This window comes from Paralichthys olivaceus, chromosome 24 (assembly GCF_024713975.1).
Source record: "Paralichthys olivaceus isolate ysfri-2021 chromosome 24, ASM2471397v2, whole genome shotgun sequence".
Taxonomy (NCBI): domain Eukaryota; kingdom Metazoa; phylum Chordata; class Actinopteri; order Pleuronectiformes; family Paralichthyidae; genus Paralichthys; species Paralichthys olivaceus.
In genome coordinates this window covers 12,591,425-12,603,939 of record NC_091116.1, presented here as the reverse complement: position 1 = coordinate 12,603,939, position 12,515 = coordinate 12,591,425, and the positions used below count along the sequence as shown (strand labels likewise).

The window sequence follows — 12,515 nt, the reverse complement described above, 5'->3', positions numbered from 1 at the left end:
ACAGGGAAGCTTCTTGGATCCTAAATGGGACAATAACTAATAAATAAATGCAGAACTTTTTTTCATACCAAAACTTATTTCAGGTTGTAAAAGCTCTTTTTAAAAACAACAACAACAAAAGGTTTATAGTAAAATGTAAAAGTAGCAGCTGAAACATGTGAGATCTTTATTTCTTGCCTCAAAACAAAGACAATAAAAAAATAAAAGCCTCGTTTGATTTTTCTTTCTGAAGTTTTCTTGGGCAAGAATAACTTTTGTTTTTCTTGAAATAAAAGTTTTGAATGAGTTTAAAAATGTAAAGCAGATGGAAAACTCTCCTTGAACAAAGTTGGATATCCATGATATAAACTTACTACCTCTTTAAGTCTCCTCTCTGATTAAAAAAAGATCCTCCTGGCAGCCAATCATAAAATGCTGGTGTGTGGGGACAGTCTCATATCATCCAGCGTCACTGCAGCGTCTTCTCCTTCCCCCAGGATGCTCCTCTTGTTCTGTCTGTCCGCCCTCTCCTCTGCGGGTTTCTCCATGGAGACGAACCAGACCTCCAGGCTGCCGGTGGAGAGCGGGGAGCAGTGCTCGCCCTGCGAATACCGGGAGCACAACAAGCAGATGAGGCTCCACAGCATCAAGTCCCAGATCCTCAGCATCCTGCGGCTGGAGCAGGCGCCCAACATCAGCCGGGACATGATCCGCCAGCTGCTCCCCAAAGCGCCGCCTCTGACGCAGCTGCTGGACCAGTACGACCCGCGGGTGGAGGAGGAGGACCACGCCACGACGGAGACCATCATCACTATGGCCACCATGCGTAACTAAACCGAACCAACATATATGTTTTACAGTTTCTTTTCGGTCCTGCGACTGGATCTGTTCGAAAACTTCGTGCGTAAAAGGCGAAATCCGTGCGTAAAATCCGTGCGTAACGCTTGTTTCCTGTAGCCATCCAGAATAATGGAGAGAATTAATACTTGATTTATGTTCTACAAAGAATTATAAGGAACTTTTCACACTTTAACGTTTAGCTTTGTGGAGTTTGAAGAAGAAATATTAATGTGAATTAAAAAAGTTAGTTTCTAGAAGCTTTGAAACCGAACGTGACAACATGATGAAGGTGTGAGTGATTTTAAATGTTATATTTAAAGAGTATATACTGCAGCAGTATTAAATATATCCATCATCTATCTGAGGAAATATTCTGGCACCTTAAAGGTTCATGCATGAGAACACGATAACACACCCAGACACAGGCCGTCATTTCAATGGATCATTTATTTCCTGTCGTGGTGGAGGAAAGATCAGGGCATCACCAGATTAACTAGGGCTCATCCTCAGGGGATCATGAATGTCCAAGTGTCACCCAGTTCTGGACTAAAGCAGTAACAAGCTTTCAACTATTAACATGTTTCATTTTTTAACATTTCTTCCAGACAACCCGATCTCCCAGGACGAGTTGTCCTCCTGTTGTCTCTTCAGTCTCAGTCCAAAGATCCAGCCCAAAAACATCCTGACGGCTCAGCTGTGGGTTCACCTGCGGCCGGCCCACATGGTCACCACCGTGTTCCTGCAGCTCTCCCACCTCAAACCTGGAAACGAGGGGAACAGCACCCGCGTGCGAGTGCGCTCGCTGAAGATCGACATCGACGCCGGAAGCGGCTCTTGGCAGAGCGTCGACATCAAGTCCATGCTGCAGGCTTGGCTGCGACAACCGGAGGCCAACTACGGCATCGAGATCAACGCCTACAACTCCAGGGGAGAAGATCTGGCTGTGACATCTGCAGAGCCTGGAGAGGAAGGACTGGTGAGTTCACTGCAAATCAAATTCAATACATGAAATACAAGATTCAGTGTAAAACCAAATGACTCTGGGTCGACTTACCTGCTCGTTCTGGAGCTTTCAGTGAGTTCTTCATCAGCAGATCAACTTTGGTCAGTTCAAATTTGTGTTAATACTTGAATGAACTGATTAGATCTCAGTGGTCAAAGGTCAAAGGTCATGGTGACCTCATATGAGCCTGGGGAAAAAAACTGCACGGGTCGTCAGAGACACACAACCACGGGGCTGTGACTCTTTCTTTAAATGTCCCTTCCAGCAACCTTTCATCGAAGTGAAGATCCTCGACAGCCCCAAGAGGTCCCGTCGTGACTCGGGCCTCAACTGCGACGAGGAGTCTGCGGAGACGCGCTGCTGCCGCTACCCGCTGACCGTCGACTTCGAGGAGTTCGGCTGGGACTGGATCATCGCGCCCAAACGTTACCGGGCCAACTACTGCTCGGGCGAGTGCGAGTTCATGCACCTGCAGCAGTACCCGCACGCACACCTGGTGAACAAGGCCAACCCGCGGGGCACTGCGGGGCCCTGCTGCACGCCCACCAAGATGTCGCCCATCAACATGCTCTACTTCAACCGCAAGGAGCAGATCATCTACGGGAAGATCCCGTCCATGGTGGTCGACCACTGCGGCTGCTCCTGAACTATTTGTCCCTGGAAACACAATGTGTCCGTTTCAAGTAATCAGCTGCTGAATCAGATTTTGTTGATTTTCAATATAAATTTCTTGAACTTGTTATTTATCCACCGTAACAGAAGACACAACTTTTCACACAATATGAGACTTGTTTTCCATCGTGCACACACAGATGAACTCCTGCTGCTCCCTGTCCTCCCGTCCACATGACAACGTGTCCTGATTTGAGTCTTGACCCTGCAGGGCGTCTTTCATGTGCGCCCTGATTTTACAAAACATGAACTGAGTGACTCTCTGCCCTGATGCTTGTTTGCAGACTCCTCGCTGTGACCAGTTCCCAAGACCGTCACGGCGACAGAGAGAAAGACACTTTTACAAGGACGTTGTTGCAGGTGCGTTGTGATATGTTGTCAACATGCAGAGGCTGGTGAATGGATGGAGCTGAACGACAGACGGCGAGAGGCTGAGGGATTTTCTCCTCAGTGTAGTTTTCTTCTTCTGGAGGTTTCGAGTTGGATCTTCTGTTTTTAAGTTGATCACAATACAAAAATATAAAATGAGTTGGGGCTGAATCGTTGTCCTTCTCACTTACAAACAACTGGAGATGAAAACATGTTCTCCTTGACAGACTTAAGAAAAATAAAGCCTGTAAAATCATTGTACACACACATTCACTCTGCCCTGAGATTTAAAAATGGATTCGCTCGTCTAATTTTACTTTTTTCTTCTTGTTTCTTAAGCATAAATATGAAAAGGTCTGGGGAGACATCTAGTGGACAGTTGCAGCACCGCGGCTGAAGGTGTGGGTGTGTTGGTTGTTGGTGAACTGGTGTAAACATGGTGCACACACACATTGATCATTGATTTATACACTCAGCCGTCGTCTGAAGCCTGATTCAGATCTACAATCATCATCAACTGATTTAACAGTGTCTGAACACCGAGGGAACACTAGGACCCATCAGCCAAATTTACGATGTGAGCAGAAAATGTGATCTCAGAGGGAGGTTTCATCTCGATTTGAAGCTGAGTGCAGATGTCCCGACTGTTGTTGTGCCTCGCAGGGGTTTCTGACCCACAAGCCTTTGCTTCGCTGTTGGAACAGGACGTCCACGAGTGACACACATTCACGTTTGTGATTCTGCGGTGACCCTGAGTTCCCTTTTTTCTTTTCTTTTTTGGGATATGGTCACATTGCTGCAACAATGTGGATCCAAGATAATTTAGTTTTTGTCCTGTGTTTCTTAAGACAAAGCCACAAGATAGGAAGAAGAATCAAGATGTTAGAGAAGCAGAAATATTCCTTTTCACGAGATTCCGTGTCTTGCTTTTCTTGCTATTTATCTTTCTGTAACCGTTGATTTATACAATTTAAACACGATATTGCTCACACACGATCTGTGTTTGTAAAACCTGAGGTCGGTGCTCTGACAGTGAAACTAACACTGGAGACACGACAAGAACTGTGGGAGTTTGACTGTAATAGACATTTACCTGCAGCGCCGTCGTAGTTTCAAGGACTCAGTTTGTGCATTGTGTGAATATGAATAGTGAAAAATGTGCTGTAAATCTCATAAGTGTAAGAAATAGAATTATTTGCATATGTAACAGGAGTTATTACTCATTTATATACATCAGCATTACCACAGATTTATTTTATATTGAGAAACAAACGGTCGGTCTTGGATGAACGTGTATATCTTTTAAATATATTTTTTTTGGGGTGTTGTTCATTAACAGGTAACATTATTCTCTCGCTCTTCTGAATGACACACACCTTCTGAGAAACTGCTCATGATATCGCAATAAAGAATATTACATTCTGTGACTCCCGAGTATTAATAACTCGCTCCAAGTGTCAGAAATCAGGGGTTTGACTCGTCTGACTTGTTGAAGACACAACAATGTCAAACTTTATAATACCAAACTGTGATTTTTATATTATGCTCATTCTGCTTCTGTTAACGACAGCAAATAGATTTTCATTTGAATTCTATATTATGATGATTATTATGATTATTATTATGATTATGATTATTATTATGATTATTATTATAATGAACTCCAGAGGGTTTATCTCTCCCACTAAGGTTGAGAGGACGCTGATCTCTCATTATTATGAAACGAGTAGAAACTGTTAAGTTTCGTTTTCTGCAGGAACCTCACTTACTTTCTCTTTCTCTGAAAACACGTGGTCACCGGAGGCTGTTCTGTGCGCTGTCCTCCCTCCCTCCAGCCTGCTCGTTATTTCCGCCTCCACTCGTCGCAGGCTCATTTTAAATCCACGCGGAAAACCCGCGGACTCTTCAACAAACCGAACCCGCGTGTTCGCTGGTGATTTTGCGCCTCGTTAAGTTTTTTTAATTAAAATAATCGAAACGTTTTTAACGTTGTCCGGGCGGCGCTTCGCCAGCGGACGGAACAGCTGACATCGCCGCGCTCTGATTGGCTGTCAGGAGGGAAGGGGCGGGCGTAGGGGGCAAATCCTACGCGGGGATTGGCTGACGTCGTTTCCGTAAAGTAACCCACACTGCGTTCCCTTGAGGAGTCAGAGTCGGAGTCAGAGTCAACACTGGGTTCGGACGTGAACTAAAACTTCTCTTCTGTGCGGAATCGAACTCGTCTCCTCTCAACTCGAGGTGAGTGTAATCACGTACTTCCGGCCTGAGGGACGTTGTGTAACCCAGAAATGCTTTCGGCCAATTTATCTTAACAATTAAACCCGATTTCCTGTCGATCACGTCACTAATGATCATTTCTGTGTTTTGCAGCTCACGTTAGTTTTGTTGATAAGTGTCCGTCACCGCCCACAGCGTGGGCTCAAACACGTGGATTATAACCTGCAAACTATTAAATATTAGTTATGAATTAATATAAATCAACACCGAATGCACCGGGCGATCGTCATCATCCAATCAAAGTGTTGAGTTGCATTGGTTTAATTACACACGATTGGTAAAGTGGTAGAAAACTCTTAAAAAGCTCATTATGTAAGTGGAGTCTGGTGAAAGGTGTTATAGAAGCTTAATACGAGTCACATTACTGTTTTGCTGTGGAATATTAAAATATATTATGCATGAGAAGCATAAAGGTGTCTCTTTGTGTTCCTGCTGAAAAACGAAACCTAATATGACATCCACCTACATTCACGTCCACAGCTTGTAATTAAGAAAACATGAATAAAGTCGAAGTTTGAAGAAACATTTGCTACAGAAACAGATAATATTCGAGTTAATGCAAATATCTTCTCGCTTTCAGATGTAAGGATGAGTCACATCCACGTTTTTTTCCTTTTTTCAGATTCACTAATTGGCTTTTTACTTTATTATTTACTCAATTATGCAACTTTTCCACCAGAAGAGAACAAAATGTTTGACAGGACCCGGTGTTGACTTCTAATCCATACAAACTTTCATCCTCACAGATGAATTCTAAAGCCCTTTGGTTTCGTTTCTTAGGGTTAGTTTCTAATTGATAGATAAATCAGGCAGGAGGAGGAGGAGGAGGAGGAGGAGCTGGATTCTAATTTTACAAGTATCCGGGATGATGTTAATTCGAGTCGATATCGAGAATTTTCCCGATAAATGTCACATTTTTATTTCTTTACATTTTAAAGTCTCAATGCAGTGACTGAATACCACACAGAAACAGTAAACTGGAGATGTTACGACACCAGAATGTTGAAATACTATATTGAGAAATATGTGAAACCACAGCGCTGGTATTTCTGATGCTGGTTCTGGTTTCAGAACATCTCCAGTTGTAACACATCTGAAAGTTCTTACCCTGAATCCTCCTGACGCGGCTCCTGTTCAGCAGAATATGGCGCAGTGGTGCCAGTTGCAGATGCTGGACTGTAAGTACCTGGAGCAGGTGGACCAGCTCTATGACGACTCCTTCCCCATGGACATCAGACAGTATCTGAGCAAATGGATCGAGAGCATCGACTGGTAGGAAGTGGTTTACCAAACAAATTCAGTGGAGAAATTGGTTTTGTGACGGACACCTGAAAATAACATCTGCCTCCTCAGGGACACAGTGTCGATTCAGGAGTCCCTGGCCACCGTCCGGTTCCACGACCTCCTGGCTCAGCTGGACGACCAACACAGCCGCTTCGCCCTTGAGAACAACTTCCTGCTGCAGCACAACATCCGCAAGATTAAGAGGAACCTGCAGGTCAGACCCTGGAGCCGATGCTTCAAACCAGAGTGGGTTAGTGTCAGGTGTAACTGTCATTTATACACGTTTGAGTGGTTTTTTTTTTTGGTTTTTTTTTTGCAGGACCGGTTCCAGGATGATCCAAGCAACATGGCCATGATCATCTCCAGAAACCTGAAGGAGGAGCAGAAGATCCTGGACAGCGCAAAGAGCGCCAATGTAAAAGCTGTGAATACGTAATAAAAGAATACTGACGAGGTTTAAAGAGTGATTCTTTGAAGGATTTGTGGAAAAAGTAAATAAAGTTTCACCTCTCGTTTCTGCAGCAGGAGGGTGAGGGGACAGTGTCGGCCATGGTGGTGGAGAAACAGAAGCTGGACAACAAAGTGAAGGAGATAAAAGACACAGTCCAGGTAAGACATCACGTGAATTACGGGACATTATCACAAACCGAGGTGAGGATAGAAAACTAAAAGGAGCCGGATCCTGGACAAATTACCCACATGTGGATTAAAATCACTGACCAGCGCAGGAAGTGTCTCCTTGGGAAATAAATCCAGATTTAATGTGAAGACTTAATGTGACTAAAGCGTATTAAATATTTCGTATAAAATGCAAGACTGCACAACTAACAACTGGAAATGATATAATATTCTTCCTCTTCAGTTTGTGGATCAGAACATTAAGAACGTGGAGTATATGCAGGACGAGTACGACTTCAAAATCAACACATTGAAGAACAGAGGTGAGGAAAAATCCAAATCTGTCTTTTTTGTTTCGTACTTAAATCAGACTTGAGGTGTAATTGTGTGTTTTCCTGTTTCTGTAGAGATCGAACCGAACGGAATGACACCGCAGGAGCTGGAGAGAGAGAAACTGCTGATCGGGAGGATGTGCTTCGAGCTGAAGGCCAAACGACAGGTGAGCAGAGAGAGGTGACGTCCATCTTTGGAAACACCTGAAAACTCAGAATCAAGATTTGAGGTGGAAAAAGTGGAAAAAGCACGTGACCTGCTCTGTGTGTGTGTGTGTGTGTGTGTGTCAGGACGTGGTGACCCAGCTGACGGACCTCCTGAACGTCATCCAGGCATTACTGTCGAACCTGATCTCCGAGGAGCTGCCCGAGTGGAAGCAGCGGCAGCAGATCGCCTGCATCGGAGGTCCACCCAACGCCTGCGTGGACCAGCTCCAGAACTGGTGAGACTCGTCTTGCCCTCCTGTCGTCTCTCTTCCTGCTCCTTCTCCACTTCCTTTCACACAGCCTCTTCCTCCTCCTCCTCCTCCTCCTCCTCCCGCAGGTTCACGGCAGTAGCGGAGAGTCTGCAGCAGGTCCGGCAGCACCTGAAAAAGCTGCAGGAGTTGGAGCAGAAGTTCACCTACGACAGTGACCCCATCACACAGAAGAAAACCTTCCTGGAGAACCGAGCTCTGGATCTCTTCAAGAACCTCCTCTCCAAGTACGGAACCCATCACACAGAAGCTACCGATGGTTTTATTCGTGATGAGTCGTCAGGAATCGAATCTCTCTTGTTTTGTGTGCAGCTCTCTGGTTGTGGAGAGGCAGCCCTGCATGCCCACCCACCCTCAGAGGCCCCTGGTGCTGAAAACAGGCGTCCAGTTCACCGTGAAACTACGGTAAGAAAAGAAAACAAGCGGACAAACGTGAACTTCACGAACGCTGGAAAAAGTCTTATCTCTTGCTTGTAACTTGACACTAGAAGATTTAAGTTAATGTAACTTTGACAAAACATAGTCCAACGTTCACTGTGATGATTTAAACCCTGTTGAATGACTCAATTTCCTGTTTCAGTCGAATGTCTTGTTTCCTTTTTGTTCAGGTTCCTGGTGAAGCTGCAGGAGTTCAACTACCAACTCAAAGTCAAAGCTATGTTTGACAAGTAAGCTGATCAGTTCATTTGTCTGCTGAATGTACCCGTGTGCATCTGAACATGATGAATAAATGTCTTGTCTCCTCCTCAGGGACGTTACAGAAAAGAAAGGGTAAGTTTTAAAACCACTTCAATGCCTGTTTTTGTAATTATTCATTATTACTAAAAACAAACTCGAATTGCAGCAGCGAGTTATTTAAAAATGATTGAGTTGCCGTCTGATTTCAGGTTTCGCAAGTTCAACATTTTGGGAACAAACTCCAAAGTGATGAACATGGAGGACTCGAACGGCAGCCTGGCAGCAGAGTTCAGACATTTGGTACGATACTATTGTTAGAGATTAGTTGGAGCCGAAAAAGGCACGAAGTAAAAAAGGTTTTCGGAGGAGGATTTTTTAAAACTTTGTTTAAAAAAAATTTGTAAAATCTTGATTATTTTCTTCTTGCAGCAACTGAAAGAGCAGAAAGTCGCCGGGAACAGAACGAACGAGGTGAGAGCCAAAGAAAATGTATAAAAGGGCACAAACGTCACATTGTGTTACCTCACTGCTCGTTTTAGAGTCATTGTGTAGTTCTCAAGTGTGTGTGTGTGTGTGTGTGTGTGTCTGTTCAGGGTCCTCTGATCGTCACTGAGGAGCTCCACTCGCTCACCTTTGAGTCCGAGCTGCAGCTCAACCAGTCGGGACTCGACATCAAACTGGAGGTGACGACAGAAACTCTGCACTGAATCCATATTACATCGGATTGTAAAGGAGATGACTCACTCTGTCGTTGTTGTTGTTGTTGTTGTTGTTGTAGGCCATGTCTCTGCCTGTCGTGGTCATCTCTAACGTCTGTCAGCTGCCCAGCGGCTGGGCCTCCATCCTCTGGTACAACATGCTCACCACCGAGCCCAAGGTGAGGACGCACTCAGGATCAGATGTTTTCATTGAACCAATGCTGGACACTCATTGGGTTTTAACCTTCGCAATTCCGATACCTCGAAGTGATGAACTTGTGGTTCAAATAAGTGATTTGAATTTTTTTCTAACATTGACGTTGGCTGCAAACGTTCACTATCATCATCAGACTTTAACGTGATGTTAACCAGGTCATGGAGTTTTGTGTTTTCTCTCCTTTCACCTCCTCAGAACCTGAAGTTCTTCCTCTCTCCTCCGCCCGCCAACTGGTCTCAGCTGTCCGAGGTCCTCAGCTGGCAGTTCTCCTCCGTCACCCAGCGGGGCCTGAACCAGGAGCAGCTCAACATGCTGGCCGACAAACTGCTGGGTCAGACCTGAGAAACAAAAAAAAACCTTCTCCTGCAGAACTCTGAGAATTATGAAAGTAACAGTGTGAATGTGTTTCTGTGCAGGAGCCAGAGCCAAGAGGAACCCAGAGGGACTGATCCCCTGGACCAAGTTCTGCAAGGTTATTTATGTTCGCTTGGTTCTGGTCGCGCAGGAGAACGTGTCTCTGAAGTTTTTGTGTTTGTGTGTTCTCTAACTTTTCTTTGGAAACAGCAGAGTGCCAATGAGAAAGCTTTCCCCTTCTGGTTGTGGATCGAAGGAATCCTGGACCTCATTAAAAGACACCTGCTGTCCCTGTGGAACGACGGGTGAGTTCCGCTGGGTTTCCCCCCCACAGGGTGAGCGTGAGATTTATTTTCAACGGTAAATCGAGTGGATGTTTCTGTCGGCAGCTCCATCATGGGTTTCATCTGTAAGGAGCGGGAGAAAGCTCTGCTGAGTGACAAGTGTCCCGGCACCTTCCTGCTCAGGTTCAGTGAGAGCAGCAGAGAGGGAGCCATCACCTTCACCTGGGTCGAACACGACGTACACGGTACAATTCAGACTTTTTAAATTTGATTTTACTGGAATAAATTCTCTGATTAAATCTTTCACACACACACAGACACGAATCTGTGTTCTATTCTTCAGGAAATCACCAGTAATCAATTCAATATTTCTGTCTTCCTCCGTCCAGACAAGCCGGACTTCCACTCTGTGGAGCCGTACACCAAGAAGGAGCTGAGCGCCGTCTCTCTGCCCGACATCATCCGCACCTACAAGGTGATGGCTGCCGAGAACATCCCAGAGAACCCGCTCCGGTTCCTCTACCCCAACATCCCCAAAGACAAGGCCTTCGGGAAGTACTACCCCAAACCTGTGGAGAGTAAGACGCTTCAAACCCTCAGCCCGTCAATCACTAAACACCGTCACGTCCAAAACGTAACCAGAGTATTAACTGCTCCCCAGCTCCAGAGCCGATGGACGTGGAGAACCAATTGAAGAGATGCTACATGAAGACGGAGCTCATATCCGTGTCAGAAGTGTAAGCAGAGACGACACATTAAACACGTGACATGTTTTAATGCGTGAGGTAACGTCCGTGTTCCTCTGGTGCAGATCTCCCTCCAGACTGCAGGACAACATAATGCCCATGTCTCCGGACGAGTACAAGGTTCTCGAGCAGGCGATCGGACACAGAGACATCGATGCTGTGGTGAGTTCATCATCAGCTCAGTCACAGAAACAACTTGAGTCATCTTTGAATCTCCTGTAACCGAGCTGTTTGTTTACCGTTTCACTCTGGTCCTGGCAGAAACCAGAAACCAGACACCTGTATCCTCTCCACTTCTCACTTGATTTATAGCGTCAGTCAACATTTCCCTCAGGGGTTTTTGTCTCAAGCTCTAGTTTCAAGTCTGCTTCAACACAGCGCGATGTTCATTTAGTAAATTGTGATGACAGACGATAAAGCACCGTATGATTTAGTGGCCTGGAAACTGTGCTCCTCCCCCCCCACCCCCTGGTTTGTGTCGACCCAGGCAGATCACAATCCAGTGACACTGTTGAAAATGAATCTGAGCATTGTCCGTTTTCTGCTCGGCTTTAAATCTCGGCATTTGTCTTTTGTTGTTTTTCTTTTTCCTGCTTTCAGGCCAGCTCTATGATTGGACTCGATCAGTTTGACATTCAGGTAGACGCAGCTTTAATCTGTTGCTCTGCTACATCATGTGTGTGTTTCCAGTTTGCGTCACTGCTGCACTTCACTAACAGCCTGTGGCTTCTCTTCCACGTTTGTTTTCACTGAGCGGAGCGATGTCGGTTAGTTCCTTGTGACACGTTCGTCTCTGAACTCACACGGCTGATGTCTTCAGCTGCTCTAGTCTGTGATCGTATCTCACAGGTTCTCTAAATTTTTAAGGAAGTAAATCATCAGAGATGCATTTTAAATTCAACCAGATATCACTTCCTGATTCCTAATCCTAAATATTAATTATTCTTGATATTTAAGTTAAAATGCATGAACGAGAGATACTAATATTTCCTTTTCTTAGAAGTAAAAACTATAACAAAGCGTAGTAAAAGGAAGAACACAGTTTGCATGAGCTCAAAATGAATTTCCATCACTTTGACTTTGTGTTTCCTCCATTAAAAAAGCGATTTACTGGCTAAAACCACTTGAATCACCTGACTAACCTGTCGTCCTTTCCTTCTCTCCTCAGATGAGAGCAGACTTTCAAGATGAAGACTGAAAACGGACACGTGTCTTCTTCAGCTCGTCCTTTTCTCAGCTGTGTACTGCTTTCATTACGTTTCATTATCTGTGATGTGCCTCGAGAACAAACCTCTGCTTAGAAAGAAAAGAAGAAAGACCTCGTAACGACAGAGCGGGTCCGAGAACCCTCAATTGCTAAGTTTCACGGCATCGACGTAAATCATCTGCAAAGACGTTAAATGCATGCTGCTGGGTGGTGGTGCAGATAGTATCAATCCACATGGAGCTTATGTCAGGTTTAACAGGTTCTGTCACTTTATATTTGTACATATCTTTTATTGAAAGGTGAAATTCAGTTCAGAGATCCCGTCCGTGAAAACTGAGACTGTGAGTCTTCCTCCTTAAAAACAACATTATCGGTTGTGTATTTAAAATAAGAATTTATGTTCCTGGAAAATGTTCATGTGTGAAGTAAACAGCAAGTGGAAAACTGACGTCATTAGAAATAAAGTAAAACTCAAATGTCC

General features: G+C 44.8%; 2 protein-coding genes and 1 long non-coding RNA gene across 23 annotated transcripts; 2 read left to right on the top strand and 1 right to left on the bottom strand.

The window, feature by feature from the left end:
* The first annotated feature begins 282 nt into the window (after positions 1-282).
* LOC109640911 (growth/differentiation factor 8-like) lies at positions 283-4,290 on the top strand. Its single transcript, XM_020105146.2, has 3 exons — positions 283-805; positions 1,425-1,795; positions 2,088-4,290. Exons 1-3 carry the CDS (start codon positions 412-414, stop codon positions 2,466-2,468), a joined length of 1,146 nt encoding a protein of 381 aa, XP_019960705.2. The 5' UTR covers positions 283-411; the 3' UTR covers positions 2,469-4,290.
* Positions 1,249-2,149, bottom strand: LOC138406967 (uncharacterized). Its single transcript, XR_011240358.1, has 2 exons — positions 1,874-2,149; positions 1,249-1,778 (listed from the first exon to the last, which is right to left on the bottom strand). It is a non-coding gene; the product is annotated as an uncharacterized lncRNA (long non-coding RNA).
* A 416-nt stretch (positions 4,291-4,706) lies between the features above and the next one.
* Positions 4,707-12,514, top strand: stat1a (signal transducer and activator of transcription 1a). 21 transcript variants are annotated; one of them, XM_069520921.1, is made up of 25 exons: positions 4,707-5,101; positions 6,282-6,412; positions 6,494-6,638; positions 6,744-6,839; positions 6,947-7,033; positions 7,287-7,365; positions 7,450-7,541; positions 7,666-7,817; positions 7,919-8,077; positions 8,163-8,255; positions 8,459-8,518; positions 8,601-8,621; positions 8,738-8,828; positions 8,958-8,999; positions 9,122-9,211; positions 9,307-9,405; positions 9,639-9,774; positions 9,860-9,915; positions 10,011-10,102; positions 10,187-10,326; positions 10,471-10,659; positions 10,743-10,818; positions 10,893-10,989; positions 11,428-11,466; positions 11,996-12,514. In XM_069520921.1, the coding sequence occupies exons 2-25, from the start codon at positions 6,285-6,287 to the stop codon at positions 12,023-12,025; spliced, it is 2,289 nt and encodes a 762-aa protein (XP_069377022.1). In that variant the 5' UTR covers positions 4,707-5,101; positions 6,282-6,284; the 3' UTR covers positions 12,026-12,514. The 21 variants fall into 21 exon arrangements, with proteins under 21 accessions (XP_069377022.1, XP_069377019.1, XP_069377033.1 ...); XM_069520918.1 differs by having other exon boundaries at positions 10,008-10,102; XM_069520927.1 differs by having other exon boundaries at positions 4,943-5,101; positions 6,950-7,033.
* Position 12,515: the final 1 nt, after the last annotated feature.